We start from the raw sequence: 19,144 nt of genomic DNA, 5'->3' as shown, positions 1-19,144 counted from the left end.
GCAAACATCATTACTCTGGATTCACGTACTGAATTCCCCACTTAAAACAAACAACAAGAATATCAAATACATACTAGCTCTCCAGCAAGATCATAGAGGGACTCATCAACTGTCGCCTGCAAATTGACACGACAAGAGTATTAGATGCAAATTTTACACGCGACAGCTAAAATAACCTGCAATAGCCGTAATGCACAGTACTGGATGACAGCAACCCCTTCCAGTTTGGGAATAACCTGCACCATTTATATACTTAATGTATAATTCGAAACATAGTCTAACACATTAACTAAGTAACTTTCTCAGAAAAAATTGATCAAAGAAGAATAACACAAACCTCCTTGGACTCAGAGCAGCACCACCTCTTGAATCATCATCTAGCAAACCAAAGATAAGAAACCCGAAAAGCAAACATCATTACTCTGGATTCACGTTTTGAATTCCATGTTTAAAACAAACAACAAGAACATCAAATACATACTAGCTCTCCAGCAAGATTATAGAGGGACTCATCAACTGTCGCCTGGTAATTGACAAAATAAACTTTCTTAAGAACAGAAACAACAAAATTGACACGACAAGAGTACAAAGATACAAATTTTACACGCGAAAGCGAAAATTACCTGCAATAGTACTGAATGACAGCAACCCCTTCCAGTTTGGCAATAACCTGCACCATTTATACACTTAATGTACAATTCGAAAAATAGTCTAACACATTAACTAAGTAACTTTTCTCAGAAATAATTTATCAAAGAAGAATAACACAAACCTCCTTGAGACTCAAAGCAGGACCACCTCTTGAATCACCATCTAGCTTTGTCACCAGAGCTGCAGAAAGTACAGAAGCTCATCTTAGTATCCATGATAACTGCATCGACATTGTATTTCGAAAAAGCATACATGCTGTTTCTTCTCCTCCATCCATCAATTTCAATAGCTCAGCATGTACAATCTGAAACATAGTCATCATAAGCTACATTTTAGTCAAGAATAATGTTTCCGAGCCAATTACCAAATCTTATAGCTTTGATTAAAACAAGAGAATCCTAATTTGAGCTCTGGAGCAGAAATAAAACAGAGAAAAAAATTCGAACCTTGGCCTTCGAGTTTGCTCAGCAAGCAGCCTCCTCCAGTCAACGGAACAAACATCTGGGCTCTTCACTTGACGACTTAAATCATTATCCTAATGAAAAAATATAGGGAAGGATTAACTGCTGATCTGTTCTGACTCCACAAATGACTCCCACTCCAACGGCTTGGTCACTTAACAGACTGAACGAACCTTCTAACAACTGGGAGACTCACCTGTTAGCAGAACCGCCAAGAGAATCCTAACAAACTAAAAGCTAACTCAAAATGAGAAAGATTAATTAAGACCCGGAATGAAAAATGAACAAACCTTCTAGTTCTGATTCCTCATACTCATTAACTCCTTTTGAATCAGCTGTTTAAAACCTGAAATCACAGAACAAGAAGAATCATAATAAGCAAAAGAAAGAACGAAAAGCTAATTCAAGAGAAAGATGAAGAGACAGTTAATGGAAACCTTGGCCTTTGAGTTTGATCTGCAAGCAGTCTTCCACCAGTCAATAGAACAAACAACTTGCCTCCTTCTGTTGTTTATCTTCCATGTCCTCAAGAGCCTTGGATTTCACCCAGTCCTCCACCCATCAATCCTACTAGATAGCTCATCAAGTACAATCTGCAAAATAGCTATGATAAGCTACAGTTCAGTCAAGATTACCTAACCAACAACAAACGCTAAATAGCTCATGGGTAGAAAAAGGAAACACTGAAGAAAAACTCGGCTCTGCACTTGGCTCGGCTCAGAAAAAAACAAACTTTGGCCTTTGAGTTTGATCTGCAAGCAGTCGTCTTACACTAGTCAAGTGAACTGGTTGCTTCATGTGTTGTAGCAACTGGTTCTAACACGTCTCTTTATCCTGCAATAACATATAAGAATGGTTAAAAAGAGTAGAGTTGACCTTTAAACAATAGTGAAGGATGATTGAAACAAAACCTGGAGGGGTTCATCTTCTTCTTGGAGGTTGCTCATTTATGGATTGGTAGAGCTAGGTTAGCTAGCAGCTATGTTTGTGACACTCCTTTCCCTGCAATTAGTTAGACAATCATCAATCAACCCATGGAATTTTATATAAAAAAAAAAAAAACCATCTAGAATCAGTCAAATAAGTAAATAAGAAGAGAGTAGTTAAAAAGAAATACGCCATGGAAACAACCATCTTCCCGTCCTCAGTTGCACCATTTCTGAATTCATCAAGAAGAAAAAAAAAAAGAGAGAGATGGAATTCAGTTGCATAAGCAGGATTAAGCACAATCAAACGTCAAAGTATCAACCATTAAAAAGCAAAAGTTGCATAACCTGTGATCCCCACGCTTTGGCCAAAAGATGCTGTAAAACCCCAACCCCCACATCAAGAACCGGATATCCTGAAACACCACCAGATAAAAAAGGAAGTTAGAGCAATCGAACAAGAAACAACAACGATGGTGGTGAAGTGATGAATAAAGCAAACCTCTGGTTTAGAGAAACACCGGTCACCGGCGAAAGAGAAAGGCTATGACGACCTCCGACACTTCCAAAATCCGATCCGATTCGACAAGAAGAGCCTCCAAACAACACCAAAACAAACTAGAAAAAAGAGAACAAGGACGAAATCTAAACAAAGAAGGGGGAGGCTAGAACCGGTGCTAAGGAAGCCACCGCATTCCAGCCCCAGATCTGCAAATTTTCCTCCGGCGGCTGAGTTGAGAGCACTAGGGTTTTCCGTCGAGCGCTTTTTCTTCGAAATTAATAGTTGAAATACAAGACAACCGTTAATACATTATTATTAATTAAAATAAATACACTAAGAAATAATTAATATAGCCGTTGATGTCATCCAGTTGTCAATCGCAACACATCTCTTCCTTCTCGTAGAAACTTTGAATCACTTCTTTTGTTCCACCAGAAATAAATATACAAGTTGTATATTTACCAACGGGTAACCCAATGGTTGTATACATTTTCTCACGTAATTATGATGATCCTGGAAGAATAGTTCACGTAACCAGTAAGAAATACAAGACAAGACAACCGTTAATACATTATTAATTAAAATAAACACACTAAGAAATACTTAAAATAGCCGTTGGTGAAGAAGCCTAGTTTTTAGCATCCAGTTGTCAATCGCAACACATCTCTTCCTTCTGGTAGAAACTTTGAATCACTTCTTTTGTTCACGTAATTATGATGATCCATGAAGAATGGTTCACGTAATTATGTTTCAAACTTTTCTGGGGTTTTTTTTTTTAATAAGTTGAGAAAATAAAAAATTAAGATCATTAAAGTAGTATATTGACATTGTTACATGTAACAAACAGTTGAGATAAAACACCTCTCGTATCAGTAACACTGAAGTATTTAATGCTTGCTTGAGTGACTTAAGCCTCAGAATTCAGAAAACGAATCTATAATCAGTTCGAGGTTTCCAAAACATTAGAACGAACTTGCTGTGTGAAGTTTATTCAGAATATTACATCCTTGGCTAGTTCGCTGACCTATTTCGTTGGTCATTCTGAAAAAAAAAAAAAACAATGTCCACATTTTTTTGATTAGTATTATATAAAAAAAAAAACTAGTTAAATTGTGTCAGTTTCTTCATCGTCGGAGGAAATTCATGAGCTTGTCACAGCCACACATTGAGATAACCAAGCTCTGTTTTTTCCCTTACTGTTGAAGGCACTGCTTCCAATTGATGTTATGTTCAGATTCATCCATTGTATCATGTGATAAAGGAAAAAACTAGGAATATATGTAACACATAAAAATGGATTAACAAACCAACTAGTAACCTGAAATATCTACTACGATAAAGACTTACCAATTGTGATCAATCCTTGAGGCAACCAGTGACGACGAACTCAGATATTACTTATCTTAAATACAAGTAAACCATAACAAGCAGAAGTAATGCACAAAAAAACCAAGATGCCTAACAACCACACAGCAAAAAAACATTCAAATTAAAGGTGATCTTAAACCTTAAGCAGACCTAGAAGATATATTAAACAGTCAATACAAAACTACTGACAAAGTACAAAGTACAAGAACAAGCTCGTTTTGAAGGGATTTTAAGATCACCTTTTATATGAACCAAGTGAAGGTGTTGCATATTTTGAATTATGGAGGAACTGATGAAGAGTTTAAGCGGTTGAAGAGTTTTCTTGGAGGAAAATGTACTGCAGAGGTTGTGGATAAAGGCATAAGATTGCAAACCAATAGGATCTTGGAATTTTAGTTTCATCAAGTGCCAAATTAAAGTAGCATATTTCAAGTATGCGTGAATGAATGAATATGAAATCGTGTTGCACAAAAAAAATAAGAAAAAAAAATTAGAGATTGAACTAAAAGAAGTGGATTCTAATAGATGAATTAACAAAAAGAGCTTTCTCTGGTCTTGTGTTCCTCTGTTTTCAAAGCGGTGCGTTTTGATTTATGTATTTAGAGTAAATAAGCTGGTGTAAATGAGCTAGTCAACATTTCAAACATCAATAATATACTTCCAATTTTATTTTATGCATCCTAAAAGCATTGACTTGTGTAAGTATTAACTAAAAATTACCAAAGTAAAATACACCAAATGTATCTTCAATAAAACGAGCCTAAGCACCACTATATATCTTCTTTAAAAAGTCCTATTTTTCTGTAAACTATTTGACCAAAAATATATATTTTCTCTAATTTAGTTATGATAGTCTGTTCCTTAGGGAATAAATGGTTGGTCAAATCTCTTCTGATTGTGTTGATGGTGATGGTAACACATGTAGTGGAACCAATTGCTGAAAACCTAAACCATTCAGGCCAACGAAAGCAAGAGATTGAACTCAGGCTTAAGCAACTCAATAAGCAGGCTCTTAAATCCATCGAGGTATAAAGAAAGACAAATATTAACATGTCACATGCGTTTTAATAATAACTACTTACCTATAACCATCTTTATATTTTTCTTGCAAAATTATTTGTATTTGTCAGAGTTCAAGTGGAGAAATAATAGATTGCATATCTATCACAAAGCAACCAGCTTTTGATCATCCAATTCTCAAAAACCATACGATTCAGGTTCTATAATTGAAAAAGTTCCTTGTCAAGTTGTCAGTCGTTCTCCTAAGTAACGCTACATGGCTTACTATAACTGCTAACATTTATAATTATGGTAAAAATATTGTATATAGATGAAACCTAGTTCCTATCCACACGAGGTTTTCACTGAAGATGATGATGCATCAACACCAAACAACCATGAAGAACAGCCCGAAGATATAGCTCAGCCTTGGCACTTGGCTGGAGATTGTCCGGAAAACACTATTCCCATCAAAAGAATAACAAAAGAAGATCTTTTAAGAGTAGATTACATTCAAACTTACGGAAAAAAAGATTGTTGCTCGAACATCTCTCAGCGTCATCGATTATATGATCACCCAACTGCTATCAAAGATGATAACGACCATGAGGTATATATGCACACCCAGATCATCCACATATATTTTGCCACATAAAAAAATTTTAATGTTAACGAACTATATATATATATGTGTGTTTTATTCTGGTAGTATGCGATCACATATGTTAAAAATGGTGCAATTCGCGGAGCTAAAGCACAAATAAACGTATGGAAACCGTATATCGAAAATGTAGAAGAAGTCAGTATATCACAAATATGGGTCTTAGGAGGCAAATTTGGTCCTGGTTTGAATACTCTAGAAGCTGGTTCGCATGTAATATAATTTAGTTACTATCTTTTCCTATTTGATTTCAGTTTCCAATAATATAATGTTCACCTCACAGGTCCATCCGGTTCTATATGGTGATGCCAATCCCCGAATTTTTACTTACTGGACAGTAAGGTTTCCACGACCTAACTAATATTTATATTTGCTTCTTCATTTATATTATACTGTTCAAAGTTTTATATCAACTAATTTTAGGCTTTTATAAGAAAAATGGCTACCTGATTTTTATTAAATGAAAAAATAAACAGAACGATGGCTACCAAAAAAAGGGGTGCTACAATCTCCTCTGCTCAGGCTTTGTTCAAATCAACAAAATAATCTCCCTTGGTGCTTTGGTAAAACCCATCTCCACCTATAATGGCCCTCAATATATACTGACCGTACAAATATGGAAGGTTGGTTTAGTTCATTAACAAGAATGAACTATTATATCTACACATTTTTATGTCTTTTTAAATATATTCAACAAATACTTACGAGTTATGATCACAATTCTTACTTTTTACATAAAATTCTTTCACAAGTGCATTAGTTCCGCATCATGTCCATTTTTATATTGCATTATATTGAACCACTATTTCATTTAGTAATCATTTTTTTTATTTGTTAATTATGAATCATTTGGTAAAATCTCCAAAATAAATCAGAATTTTGCTTTTTTTTTAGGATCCAAAAACAGGAAATTGGTGGTTGCAATTGAACGAGAAAGAATTGATAGGATATTGGCCAAAGGAACTATTCCCAAAGCTAGCAGACTCGGCCAACATCATAGAGTGGGGAGGTGAAGTAGTGAACAAGAAGAAAAATGGACAACACACTGCCACCCAAATGGGAAGTGGACACTTTCCAAGTGAAGGTTTTGGAAAGTCAAGTCATTTTAAGGCCGTCAAGATAATTGATATGTCTAATGGTATAAGAGACCCGGTCAAAGTTCAAACAATAGTGAGTCGACCTACTTGTTACAATCTCAAGACTGGTTATAGTAAGTCATGGGGAGTTTTCTTTTACTATGGTGGTCCTGGTCGTAACTCTGCATGTCATTAGAAATTCAAATACATAATATATTAGAAATTCAAATACATAATATATATGAATTTATGTTATTGTGTTTGAAGTCTTAATTTAAAGATTATCACTATGCATTTGTGGATGAATAATGCAATCGAATGCCATCGTCCAAATCGAAAAATGTAGTTGCGAGATAGTATATTCATTGTAATTTAGAAAAAAAAAAAAAAGACAATAGTGAAATAGCTAAGTTACTTGTGGTATAAGTTAAACCAACCTATCATACAAAAAAAATTAAGCTTTCAGAGTATGCCAATTCTTTAATTTTTTAAAAAATTTAGGGTGTTTTTAGATTATTATTATTATTAGGATACTCCGTTTAATATCCTTTTTTTTTTTTGAACAAAAATATTTCGTTTATTTAAATTTGTCATAAAGAATTTTAGTTTATATAATCGTTAATGAATACCAACCTACAAATTAACAGTCGTGTATAACTAATAAGGCTGATAAATTTTAACCACAAGTGTTTAAATATGGTAGATTTGGAAAGAATTTAGGAAAATATAGCAGAAATGGCAAATATCCCTAAATGATATATACAATTTGTTTAGAGAAACTTGTTAATGTAGTTTTTTCTTTTTTTGGGTAGGAAGTTGTTAATGTACTAATGTAGTGTTGTGGTGTAACACGTTTAGCAGCTTATACGCAGGTTTCGGGTTCGATTCTCAATCATACCCTTTATAACTTTTGATTTTTTTTTCTTTTTTCTTTTTTCTCTCCGTCTACTCGCCGGTTCTACTTTTTGATTTCTCTCCGTCTTCTCGCCGGTTCTACTGTATCTTTTCCATTCATTGCTCCATCGAAGCTGTAAGTTTCTCTCTTCGACTTTTCTTAGGGATTTTGTTTCCAGTCGGAGCCGGAAATATTTAGGGTTTGTTTCTATAAGTTCCACGAATTGAATTCGTAAGAGTTTCTGTAATCGTTGTTGTGTTATCATATATGTTCATGTGGTATGCTTGCTCAGATCTATAGAGTTTCTGTAATCGTTGTTGTAAGTTCCAGGAATTGAATTCGTAAGAGTTTCTGTAATCATATATGTTCATGTGGTATGCTTGCTCAGATCTATAGATCTCTCTGCTTCTATAGCATCCATTCAATTTTGTGGTTGGTTCTAGATTTCTTTTGTTCTTGTATCTTTGATCTTAATTTGAGTTTTTGGAATCAATACTGTTTTGTGCAATTTGATGCAATGCCAATGGATATATCAAGCTAGATTTGTGTTTGTGTTTGATCTTTAGTTCTTTTCAAACCAATGCCAATGTCAACCATCGTCTAATTCCGTGCATCATTTGACCTCTCAGGTGATCTCTAATTGTGAAAAGTGACCTTTGTTCTCTCTGGTTCGTTCTTGTTTTGGATTTAAGCTCCCTTTGGTTCTTATTAAGTGCTCAAGCAGGTGAGTTCATTTGAGTCTACTACTTATCGCTTTCTGGTGTGGTATATTATACTGTTCATCTACTTGTGACCTTCATCCCCACAAATATCAGATTCTGCTAGGTTATAGAATTGATCTTATCCTTTTTTGGTGGGTACATTGTTTGAATCATTTTTTTTTTTCAGGCTATCTCTCTCTCTATGGATGCCAAAAGCTTTGACAATCCCTTCCGGAGAGATGCAATCAGCTGGCTCCCTGACGAGGTTCTGGGCAAGATCTTGTCATTTCTTCCGACAAAACAGGCCGTTTCAACATCTCTTCTTTCAACAAGGTGGAGGTATATCTTTCGACTGGTGGATAATCTCGAGTTTGATGATTCTTTCTCCCTGCTAGCCCAAGAGGCTCAACAACCAAGGAATGCGAATCGGGAGGCCTTCGAGAAATTTCTGCGCGCCCAAGGGGTTGATGAACAAACTAGTTATGTGTTCACGGAGGGATTCAAGAATATGGTTGATCGAACATTAGCTTTGCAATGTGATTATCCGATCAAGAAATTCTCCATAAAATGTCATGTTGGCAAGGATGATGATGACTCCCGAAAGGCTTGTGTGGGCCGCTGGATATCTAATGTTGTAGGACGCGGTGTTTCAGAACTGGACTTAAGGATAAAAGATGGGACTGAACACTTCCTGCCTCCTCTGCTCTTCGCAAGCAAAACACTGGTTAAGCTTACAATAGGGACACAGCTCTACCTTGGAAAGCTTCCTTCATATGTCTCTCTTCCATCTCTTAAGGTTCTCTTCATCGATTCGGTTTTCTTTGAATATGAAGATCTGTGTTGTGTGTTTCTTGCTGGCTGCCCGGTGCTCGAGGAGCTATTAGTCCATCACAAGGACTTTACAGGAATGCCTGAGACCATCTCGAGTCCAACCGTCAAGCGACTATCAGTTTACTACGATTCTCCAATTGATGTTTATGATGATACCTCTATGTCATTTGACCTACCGAATCTTGTCTACCTTGAGTACTCAGATTGTGCCTTGGCTGAGTATATGCAAGTTAATTTGGACTCCCTAGTCGAAGCTAAGCTGGATCTTTATGAGGCAGGTAATGTCAAGAGGCGGGATGTGACGAATCTTGTTACAGGGATAAGAAATGTTGAGATCCTTCATCTGTCTCCCGCTTCGGTTGATGTGAGTTGGCCAGTTTCTTTCTTTCGTTTTCGTTTTCGTTTTGAAAAGACCTTGGGATATTATTGAAGTGTGTTTTGTATGTTTCAGGTGATTTATTCTTACTGTAGAGATGGTCTTCCGGTGTTCAACAATCTGGTTAATTTATCTTTTGGGTGTAAGAATCAGCGAGGTTGGAACCTGCTGGCAGATCTGCTTGAGCAATCTCCAAAGCTTGAAACTCTAATCATCCAGGTATCTTCAATAAGCAAAACCCCTTTGAGCAAATACATATACACATACTTACTAGTTGATCATTTACATACATCATATATTGGTCGATGCTTCTTCAGGATCTGACTGGCTACACACGCGATGTCTCCATGCCTCTGAACCAAGTGAAGGTGCTGCGTGTTCTGAATTATGGAGGAACTGATGAAGAGTTGAAGCGGTTGAAGAATTTTCTTGGGGGAAAATGTAATGCAGAAGTTGTGGATGAAGGCATAAGATTGCAAACCAATAGGATCTTGGAGTTTCAGTTTCAGTAAGTGCCAGATTAAAGTAGCATATTTCAAGTGTGCGTGAATGAATGAATGAAATCAAGTGTAGCACAAAAAAAGAGAAAAAAAAATTAGAGATTGAACTAAACGAAGTGGATTCTGATTAACAAAAAGAGCTTTCTCTGGTCTTCTGTTCCTCTGTTTTCAAAACTGTGCGTTTGCTTTATGTATCAGAGTAAATAAGCTGATGTAAATGAGCTAGTCAACATTTCAAACATCAATAATATACTTCCAATTTTATTGTATGCATCCTAAAGCATTGACTTGTGTAAGTATTAACTAATTTACCAAAGTGAAATACACCAAATGTATCTTCTATAAAGTCGCAGTCTAAAGCTCATAGTGTTCTAGGAGAATTTGAACGCCTTGAACAGGTTAAAGTGGAAGAGGATGATGGCAGAATATTGCAACTCTAAAGGATGTAATGATGCATGCTTCTTGGAGGTTCCCACTTCCATCAAAGTTTGCCTCGAATACATAAGGCATGAAACTCGTACAAATCAAAGTTTACTACTATTATGCTGTGTACCATGAAACTCTTTTTTATGTTTTTCTGTCTTCTAAAAGAAGCTCTGTACTTGACATATGTACCTAAGAATGTTATTTTTTTTTGGAAAATAAATTACTGTTATAGTGATAATTCTTTTATTTGTGCTATTTACACGACATTATTCCACATGTTGTTTAGTTATTAGAACGTGTAGATCCCAACTACACATTTTAAACAAAAGAAAAAGGAAGAAAAAAAACAAGAGTAAAATCATTTAACCCACGGGAACAGTGATACAATGAAACAAAATTTGATATTGGCTGGTCAACAAAATTTGATATGATAACAAATGCTACCCAGTCAAACTTTTATAAATTAATACTTTACAAATTAATAAATTTTGCTAGTTCTTTATAAAATTTAATAAGATTATAAAATAATAATTTTTTGAAATCTCCATGTAAAATATAATCACAATGATATCATAAATTAAAAATCATGTAAATATAGATGTGGATATAAATATAATGTATGTTTCTCCTAAAGCTCACATATATAAAACAATTGTTATGTTGTATTTTTAAAGTATAATAATATAATATACTCTATAAAATAACATAAAAATAGCTATATAATTTCTAGATATGCATCATTTACATTTTGATAATTTGATAGACTATTAGAATAAAATAATTGATATTATTATTCATAAATTTGAATCTATGTATGTCATATGTATAAGTGAATTTGTCTATAGTATTTGTAATTTATGGTCAATAATGTTTTTTAAATATTACAAATTCAATACCAAAACTATAAAATTTACAACATCCAAAAATCTAATCTTATTTTACTAAAATTATCTCAATTCATAATTTTTTTTAAATTACACAATTAAAAATATATTTATAAATTCATAATTATTAATTTACGCTATAAAGTAATAATTATTAATTTATAGATAAGCCTAAGATCTCATAATCTTGTTCATACCTTTAACCTCTTTTTCATTTCTGGTCTTTACAATCAAGACTATATTTACCAAAACCATGTTGAACCTTTAAACCTTTTATGTAGCATGTCCTTCTAAATTACAACTGATTAAGTGACTCCGTGCAATGAATGTTCATTTCTTTATTTATGTGTTCCACTCATGTTGAAAGCCTTTTTTTTTGTCAAAGTTTGGAACCATGGTCGGTCCTAGGTTGAATATGGCCTAAAGCATATTTTGTAAAATATGGCCTTATATATATATATATATATATTTGTTAACAATAAAAGAAATCATGTTAATATATTTTTAAAGGACTAAATGACAGTAAATATTTTTATAATTATGAAATTAACTCTTCCAAATGTTTTTGTGAAGTAATCGCGATTAGGTACCTAATCTAGAACAGAATCGGTAACAATCAACAACCAGAACCTTGATGGTAATCAACAATCAGAAGGTAACAATCAACAATCAACAATCTAGGAAGGAATCACCGACCTTCGTTTACTAGCGACTGAAGACGGAGAGGGAAAGTGACTGATGTGGACATATCAATTCGATGTTTCCGTTGGGTTATTTCCGTTTACTATGTGTGTTATTTCCGTTGGGTTTGATTTTGGTTTATGTTTGTTTGGTTCGGTTTAACTTAAATATCAACCTTTAATCAACCGATTGGTTTAATAATACCAGGAAATACGAAAACTACAAACTCTGTCGTTTCATCACGGATAAGTAAGTAGAGTGGAATTTAATTTCTTAACCCCTAAACTCATAATACCTGGGATTAAATGAATGATCGACGACCTTCTCCCTTGCAAGTGCTCACGTTCTTTCACCACATTCAGGTAACTTTTTTTTTTTAGCTTCTTCTACTAAGTTTAGTTTCTATACCTAATCATTGACACATCATCGTTACTTGTAATTTAGGAAAGTTGCTCTTTTCTGATATCTGTTCTAATCTGTTTCCAACAAGTGCTTAAACTGCAAGCAAGTGAGTTTCGTGAAACTGTTGTACTTAACCAGTAATGTAATACTAGTATTTAATCCGCGCCCGCGATACATCGCGGGACAATATTTTTAATTTAAAAAATTGAAAATTTATATTGTATTTATTTGTTATTTTATTATTGTTTTATTAATTTTAAAAATATAAAATTTTACAGGTATTTGATATAAATATTCAAAGTATAGGATTTTTGTAGTGTTTTCAAGGTTTTAACCCGTGTGGTATATATATAGTCTAGTAATACATTTATCTCTTCGTACACATCTAAAAGTATTTTAAAAAAAACAATTCCACTTAACTCCCTATATGGGATTAATGCCAACCTGTCTCACCAAAATCAAAATAAGTTTTTTTACCAAGTTTAATTATGTTAATTGTTTTACCAAATTAGCATATTTTTATCGTTTATAATTTTTTTCATGTCAATATATATAGTTTATGATAATTAATAGAATTTTAATTTTTTGGTACTTTCTCAAAAAAATAAAAAATAAACCAAATTATATGGGAGTTTTCAACATTGGATTTTTGGTTTAGAAAATTTATTAATGTTAATATAATTATGGAGATTGTAAACTTTTGTTACAGAAAATCAGTTGTATATCATTTAAATTTGAGAGATTCTAGCATCTATAAAAATAGTTTTGGAGATTTAATGGGTTAAAACTTTAATAAGTAGAGTTGTTTTTGGAAAAATCGGAATGTATAGATGTTGTTAAGATTTTATGACAATAAATGTAACAAATGTTGGTCAATTTAAGAAAGTTTAGTATTTGAGTTTCTCTGCAATGTTATTTATGAAATTGTTTTAGGGGTTAATGTTGCAAAAAAAATTAAATAAGTAAAACTTAAAGAGCATAAACCAAAATATACTTCAAAAATGTTAATATAGATTGTTCGTTTCGGTTAATTAAGCACTTTTGAATCAATCGAGCTTGAACTTTTAAATCAATTCAATCCCAATAACAGAAAAGTTTGAACCTTTAGTTGCTATTCTGTCTTTGAACCTTTAGTATGCATCAAAAATTCTGCTTCAGAGTGTAGTTGTTTGCTCAAGTCCTTGCAATTGTGCAATATGGATCTTCAATGGACTTTGTTAACACTCAGGAAAATTTGAGTCTCCACTACGTTATATAGAAGTTTTCACTTTTTTTTTGTGTTGGTGTGTACTGTGTATATTGTGGTCAATCTAGCATTTGAATCACTTGAGAATGAAAACCACAATATACAAATTTGACACATCATCATCGTTACTTGTAATTTTGCAAAGTTGCTCTTCTCTAATCTATGGCCCCGATTGGTAACGTAACGGCTGTTACTTGTGGCTGTAAAGACTTTAATTTTAAAATTTTAGCTGTAGAGAATTTGGTTGTAGATGCTTTGACTGTAAAAACTTTAACCGTTAAAATTTGATTGGTAACAAACACTTTAAAACTGAGACTATTACTTTTATTATTAAAATATATTAAAATGATGATATTAATGATGATAATGAAACTAAAAATAATTATTATTGAAATGAATCTTAAAAAATGAGAAAAATAAGAATAATTAATGTGTAAAAATAATTTATGTAAAATTTATATATAAACTTTTGGAGAGCTTTAAAGTATAATGGAAAGAGAAAAAAATAAAGTTCTATATTTATTTATTTTTAAAGTCTGGTTTTGACGCTTTAAAAAATCTGAGAAAATAAAGAAGGAAAAAATATAAATGACTTACAAAGCTTTTAAAAAAATAAAAATTAAAAAGTATGATTGGCAAATAAATGGCTGTTAAGGCTTTAATTTTTTTTAGTCTTAAAAGTCTTCTACCAATCAGGGTCTATGTTCTTCTCTTATTGTGCAATACGGGTCTTCTATATGGTCTTTGTTAACACTCAGCCAAATTTGAGTCTCCCACTATGTTATAGAAGTTTTCACTCTTTTTTTGTGTTGGTGTATATTGTGGTTAATCTAGCAAAGATAGACCTGTTGATCCGGAATGAACTCTTGCAGCTGCGTCTTCAGACTCTGAGCTGCATTGCCACCATTTGAACGAAATAAACAAGTAACACCACAAGCAGCACTTCCAGAAACAAATACCAAGAAGGAAAAAAAAAACAAATTTCTTTGTAGTGGTAATCAAATAATTTTGGCATGTACGTTATAATGGGTCAGTGGCATTAAATTTTGGTATGATTATAATGGGAGACTACCATTTCTTTTTGGCGTTTGAATTAGGAAAGTAGACAGTAAAAACCTTATTTTGGATTATATACGGAAGTATTAATATTTAATATATATACATACGCCATTCAAATATTGATAGGCGGTGTATAGCTAGCACATTAAATTTGCATCTTATTATGTTATGTAAACTTTTCTCTTTTGGTATTTCAGTATTTTATTTTTTACTATATTATATCTTAACTTTGATTCCCCAAGTTGTAGATATAAGGCAATTAGGAGATATATATTCCTCTTATGAGATTAATATATAAACTAACTTTTTGTCGACTAGGAACTTTTTTGTTTAACAAAAAGAACAAGTTTTGGTGAGGGTACTGGAGAAACAATATGGATCATTCGAGTTTTCTGCGTGTAATCTATATCTCTGGAGTATTCGGTGTTGCCGCGGTCGTCTTTGTTTTACTTTATGTGTGGAATGTTTGTACCGCCGACCGAACACCCGTCGCACCCACTTCTAATGCGTAATGTCATTGTAACTCTATATATTTAAAATAATGTTTCAATCATTTTGTTAATTTCCAACCTTAAGTTTCCGTAAAATTGTCATCCTACTATATTAATTGGGAAATACAAATATAAAACTAACTTTAAAATGGGTAAAAAATTACATTCAATTGCCATTAGAAAATTTTAATTAAGCTTAACTAATTAATTAAATAAATATAATTAAATTTTTTTTTAAAAACACTCACAGATAAAATATAAAAACATCTAGAAAAATATATTTTCTCTCTCCAATAAATTATGGACAAAATTACTAAATATTTTTTTTAAAAAATAAATAAACCAATCAGAATTTTAAAAACTAAGATTTTATATCCAAATATACAATATAATTTGTTTTTAATAACTAAATTTCGAAAATTTTGTTAAAATTTCAAAATATGATTCTCCTATCATCTTTATTTTATTTTATTTACAAATTGTTTGAAATTTTTATATAATATTTATGATTAATAAAGTACATAATTTTTTCTGCATTTGTTGTGATTTGAATTTTTAAAAAAACGAAAATATATTAATTAATCTATGAAAAATGTATGTTTTGCTTTCTACATTGGCGGGATGGTAAAACTAAATTTATATAGATGATATTAATAATTTTTATTTGCTCACAATTATAATATTAAAATTACTACTTTATATTTCACAAAATAATGAATCAAATACAAGAAACAAACAATATAAAACTGCAATATAAGTTAATAAAAAAATAGACTAATTGATTTACAGAACAATTAAAAATAAATATTATCTCAAAAAAAAAATTTTAAAAAATATGTAACAATAAATTTTATTATTATATTAGAAATTTTTTAAAAAATGTTGACCCGTGCTTAAAGCACGGGGTATCTCCTAGTATGTTATTACGTTGCAGTACAATGATGTGATGTGAGATCAATTATGTTAGCATGCATGTTATCATGACTTCAATGATGTGAGATCAATTATGTGTGCGGTGTGTTATGAATTCTAATATATATACACACAAAAAAAACTTAGGGAGGTGTATTGAAACAATGATTTTGGAGGATTTGATGGGATTTAGTAAATTTGGAATTTCTGTAGATTTTAGGGAAGTTGATATGATTTATAGGAAAATTCTTTCAAATCACACCTAAAACCATGAGACTTGGATTTCTGTATTTTTAACTAAACAAATCCTCTCAAATCCTCCAGAATCCCTAAAACTTATTAAAATCCAAATCCACAAACTGTTTTGAATAACAGTGGATTTTAAAGTAGATTTTTAAATCATTAGTTCAATAACAGTGGATTTCAGGAGAGTTTTTAAAATCCATGATTGAATAACATAGGATTTGTAACTTTTACACAAATCACTTAAAATATCAAGTTGAATACACCCCCCTTAGAATGGGTTTATAATTTCTGTGAAAAAAAAACAAAGAAATCATATATAAGCACAATGTATCGTCATATATAATACGAGAGCCCCAATTTGAAATCTTTAATTTGTTGTGGCATTTTGCTGATCAAATAATTTTGGTACGTACGTAATAATGGCACTGCGGGCATTCAATTTTGTAACGATTTACATATTTATTTAACATAAAATTAAATTTCATTTGTATTCTGACAATCACAATAATTTAGGGTTTATGATTGCTTGATTGATTAATAATAATCTATCAATGATTTAGTGTAAAAGCTCTATAAATTATCTCTATGAAAGATAGAGAGAACAAGTTTTTAGGTGTGTTGAAGAACGAAACAATATGGTTGTTAGACCATGGGCAACGGCGTTGATTCGGGCCGTCCCCGATTTTAAAAAAAAAAAAAATTAATTCTTAAAAGCCCAATAACGAAAAAACGGTTCTTATTTGGGGACGTTTTTCATCCGTCTTCTTCGCCACGTGGTGTTGTTTGATTGGTTGTCGAAAATAATTTCTCTAGACAAAATTTCTTCGACTTCCTTCTTTTCTCTCGACGGAGACAACAAAGGCGATGGCGTCTCTTCTCGCAAACGGTGTCTCCGGCTTCTCACCACAACCCACTTCAGATTCCTCAAAATCACCAAAAGGGTTCCACCCAAAACCCGAATCTTTCAAATTCCCATCTCCCAAATCCCTAAATCCAACAAGACCACTCTTCAAAATCAGAGCCGATGTCGGAATCGACTCTCGTCCCACCATCGAAGCTACCGAATCATCAAGCTCAGCCGATAAGCTTCAACAGGTATCCTTCGATTAACTTCCAAGATATGTGTTATTACTCTGCTCCTAAAAAGAAACCAACTATGAAACCGACCAATTTAGTCGAATTTGATTTTCGGATTCTTATAAATTCTCCAAAGCGGAGGGTTTTTTATGATTCGGATTTATATGTCGTGTTTCGTTCCGGCGAAGTTTATAAGTTCTTTGTATAGCTTTGTGTGTTTTTGGGTTAATTGTGCTGATAAAACCAATTGAATTGATGAATCGCAGAAGCCAATCGTCGTCGGAGGTCTCTCTTCTCTTTTCTCCGGCGCATCTATCAAATCTTCGGCTTCCTCTTGCTCTTACTCAACCGGAGTCGACGAGTTCTCTTCACTACGTGATGATTTGAAATATCTGAGCTTGAGCAGCTCCTTTTGTTATTCCTCCCCTGCGAAATTTAGACGAGATCACCACCAGAGCCCTATCTCTGTTTTTCATGGTCCTGTTTCGTGTAGTTGTAGCCCTCTGATGAGAACGTCTCGTGATCGGATTCTGTTCTCGATGATGAGCTTACGTTTCCTATGGAGGATGGTTTTGGTGTTGACAAGAGAAAGCCATATGCTAGGGATTTGCTAAGACGTGCTCAATTAAGACACGAGATCTTCAAAGATGAATATGTGATCAAAGCTTTTTATGAAGCAGAGAAAGCTCATAGAGGACAGGTAGAAAGAAAAACACAATTTTATTTTATGAAAGTTTCAATTTTTGTATGATTTTAGGTGACTGAAACTTTTTTGTTTGATGTGCGTGTAATCAGATGAGAGCTAGTGGTGATCCTTACCTTCAACATTGCGTTGAGACTGCTATGTTGTTGGCTAATATCGGAGCTAACTCAACTGTTGTTGTTGCTGGTCTACTTCGTGATACCATGGACGATTCGTTCATGAGCTATGATTATATTCTTAGAAACTTTGGAGCAGGAGTTGCTGATTTGGTTGAAGGGGTAAGGAACATGGACATTTAGTGATTCAGATTCTTGGTTTTTAAATCCGTGTGTGTTAGCTAATTGAGTTCAATGTGTGTGTTTTGTATAGGTTTCAAAGCTTAGTCAATTGAGCAAACTCGCTAGAGATAACAATACAGCGTGTAAAACCGTTGAAGCAGATCGATTGCACACAATGTTTCTTGCAATGGCAGATGCAAGAGCTGTTCTTATAAAACTGGCTGATCGATTACACAACATGAAGATGCTTTACGCTTTGTCCCCAGTGAAGCAGCAGAGGTTTGCTAAAGAGTCGCTGGAAATATTCGCACCTTTGGCTAATCTGGCATCAATGAGATGCAATGACATGCTTTTAGTAATTGGTGAGATTGATTTTAAAATTTCTATGAGTTGAATAAAATGTTTGTTTTTGTTTTGATGTTTTTATGTTATATTTTTTATGTTATTAATTTCTAAATTGTATGTTTTTGTTTTTTCAACTTTAAATAATTAATTTTTAAACTTTCAAAATATTATTATTTTATTCGGAGGACCAAATACAAATAGACACCAAGGCTTATATTAAAAATAAAAAATTATCAAAATATTATTATTAAATGTGGGGGACCAAAAAAAGTCCCCAACCAATGTGGATGCTCTTAGTACGTTCGGAGTTGTCAGCTTAGTTTTTATAGGAGTTTGCGCTATCATACTCATCGTGTGATTGTTCTAATGAGTAAGTTTCTTATCATCAACCAAACACGGGTTGAACCCACCATGAATGCGTAACTTTTATCATGTACGAAGCCTAGA

General features: G+C 33.0%; 3 protein-coding genes and 1 long non-coding RNA gene across 6 annotated transcripts; 3 read left to right on the top strand and 1 right to left on the bottom strand.

Annotated features, from left to right (window-relative positions):
- Nucleotides 2-2,829, bottom strand: LOC109125189. Of its 3 annotated transcripts, none has more exons than XR_002038285.1 (15): nucleotides 2,541-2,829; nucleotides 2,387-2,454; nucleotides 2,230-2,271; nucleotides 2,024-2,114; nucleotides 1,884-1,946; nucleotides 1,550-1,705; nucleotides 1,403-1,458; nucleotides 1,098-1,186; nucleotides 904-955; nucleotides 773-831; nucleotides 624-670; nucleotides 482-523; nucleotides 338-377; nucleotides 177-236; nucleotides 2-40 (listed from the first exon to the last, which is right to left on the bottom strand). It is a non-coding gene; the product is annotated as an uncharacterized LOC109125189 (long non-coding RNA). The 3 variants fall into 3 exon arrangements; XR_002038286.1 differs by having other exon boundaries at nucleotides 6-28; XR_002038284.1 differs by lacking the exon at nucleotides 2-40 and having other exon boundaries at nucleotides 123-236.
- LOC109132954 lies at nucleotides 4,818-6,840 on the top strand. The gene is made up of 5 exons (XM_019245441.1): nucleotides 4,818-4,934; nucleotides 5,039-5,125; nucleotides 5,239-5,517; nucleotides 5,617-5,781; nucleotides 6,463-6,840. Exons 1-5 carry the CDS (start codon nucleotides 4,818-4,820, stop codon nucleotides 6,838-6,840), a joined length of 1,026 nt encoding a protein of 341 aa, XP_019100986.1.
- LOC104788264 (F-box/LRR-repeat protein At3g60040-like) lies at nucleotides 7,559-10,220 on the top strand. Its single transcript, XM_010513998.1, has 5 exons — nucleotides 7,559-7,674; nucleotides 8,169-8,263; nucleotides 8,428-9,435; nucleotides 9,523-9,666; nucleotides 9,765-10,220. Exons 3-5 carry the CDS (start codon nucleotides 8,443-8,445, stop codon nucleotides 9,957-9,959), a joined length of 1,332 nt encoding a protein of 443 aa, XP_010512300.1. The 5' UTR covers nucleotides 7,559-7,674; nucleotides 8,169-8,263; nucleotides 8,428-8,442; the 3' UTR covers nucleotides 9,960-10,220.
- Nucleotides 17,111-18,776, top strand: LOC104788263 (probable GTP diphosphokinase RSH2, chloroplastic). The gene is made up of 4 exons (XM_010513997.2): nucleotides 17,111-17,389; nucleotides 17,638-18,071; nucleotides 18,167-18,352; nucleotides 18,444-18,776. Exons 2-4 carry the CDS (start codon nucleotides 17,931-17,933, stop codon nucleotides 18,744-18,746), a joined length of 630 nt encoding a protein of 209 aa, XP_010512299.1. The 5' UTR covers nucleotides 17,111-17,389; nucleotides 17,638-17,930; the 3' UTR covers nucleotides 18,747-18,776.

The sequence above is a fragment of the Camelina sativa genome, chromosome 5, assembly GCF_000633955.1.
Source record: "Camelina sativa cultivar DH55 chromosome 5, Cs, whole genome shotgun sequence".
Taxonomy (NCBI): domain Eukaryota; kingdom Viridiplantae; phylum Streptophyta; class Magnoliopsida; order Brassicales; family Brassicaceae; genus Camelina; species Camelina sativa.
This window is presented reverse-complemented; position numbering and strand designations above follow the sequence as displayed.

Coding starts and splice junctions, on each gene's coding strand:
- LOC104788263 (XM_010513997.2), top strand. CDS start 17,931: ATGGAGGATGGTTTTGGTGTTGACAAGAGAAAGCCATATGCTAGGGAT. Junction 18,072..18,166: donor AGAAAGCTCATAGAGGACAG/GTAGAAAGAAAA, acceptor GCGTGTAATCAG/ATGAGAGCTAGTGGTGATCC. Junction 18,353..18,443: donor TTGCTGATTTGGTTGAAGGG/GTAAGGAACATG, acceptor TGTTTTGTATAG/GTTTCAAAGCTTAGTCAATT.
- LOC109132954 (XM_019245441.1), top strand. CDS start 4,818: ATGGTAACACATGTAGTGGAACCAATTGCTGAAAACCTAAACCATTCA. Junction 4,935..5,038: donor AGGCTCTTAAATCCATCGAG/GTATAAAGAAAG, acceptor TGTATTTGTCAG/AGTTCAAGTGGAGAAATAAT. Junction 5,126..5,238: donor TCAAAAACCATACGATTCAG/GTTCTATAATTG, acceptor TATTGTATATAG/ATGAAACCTAGTTCCTATCC.
- LOC104788264 (XM_010513998.1), top strand. CDS start 8,443: ATGGATGCCAAAAGCTTTGACAATCCCTTCCGGAGAGATGCAATCAGC. Junction 9,436..9,522: donor TGTCTCCCGCTTCGGTTGAT/GTGAGTTGGCCA, acceptor TGTATGTTTCAG/GTGATTTATTCTTACTGTAG. Junction 9,667..9,764: donor TTGAAACTCTAATCATCCAG/GTATCTTCAATA, acceptor ATGCTTCTTCAG/GATCTGACTGGCTACACACG.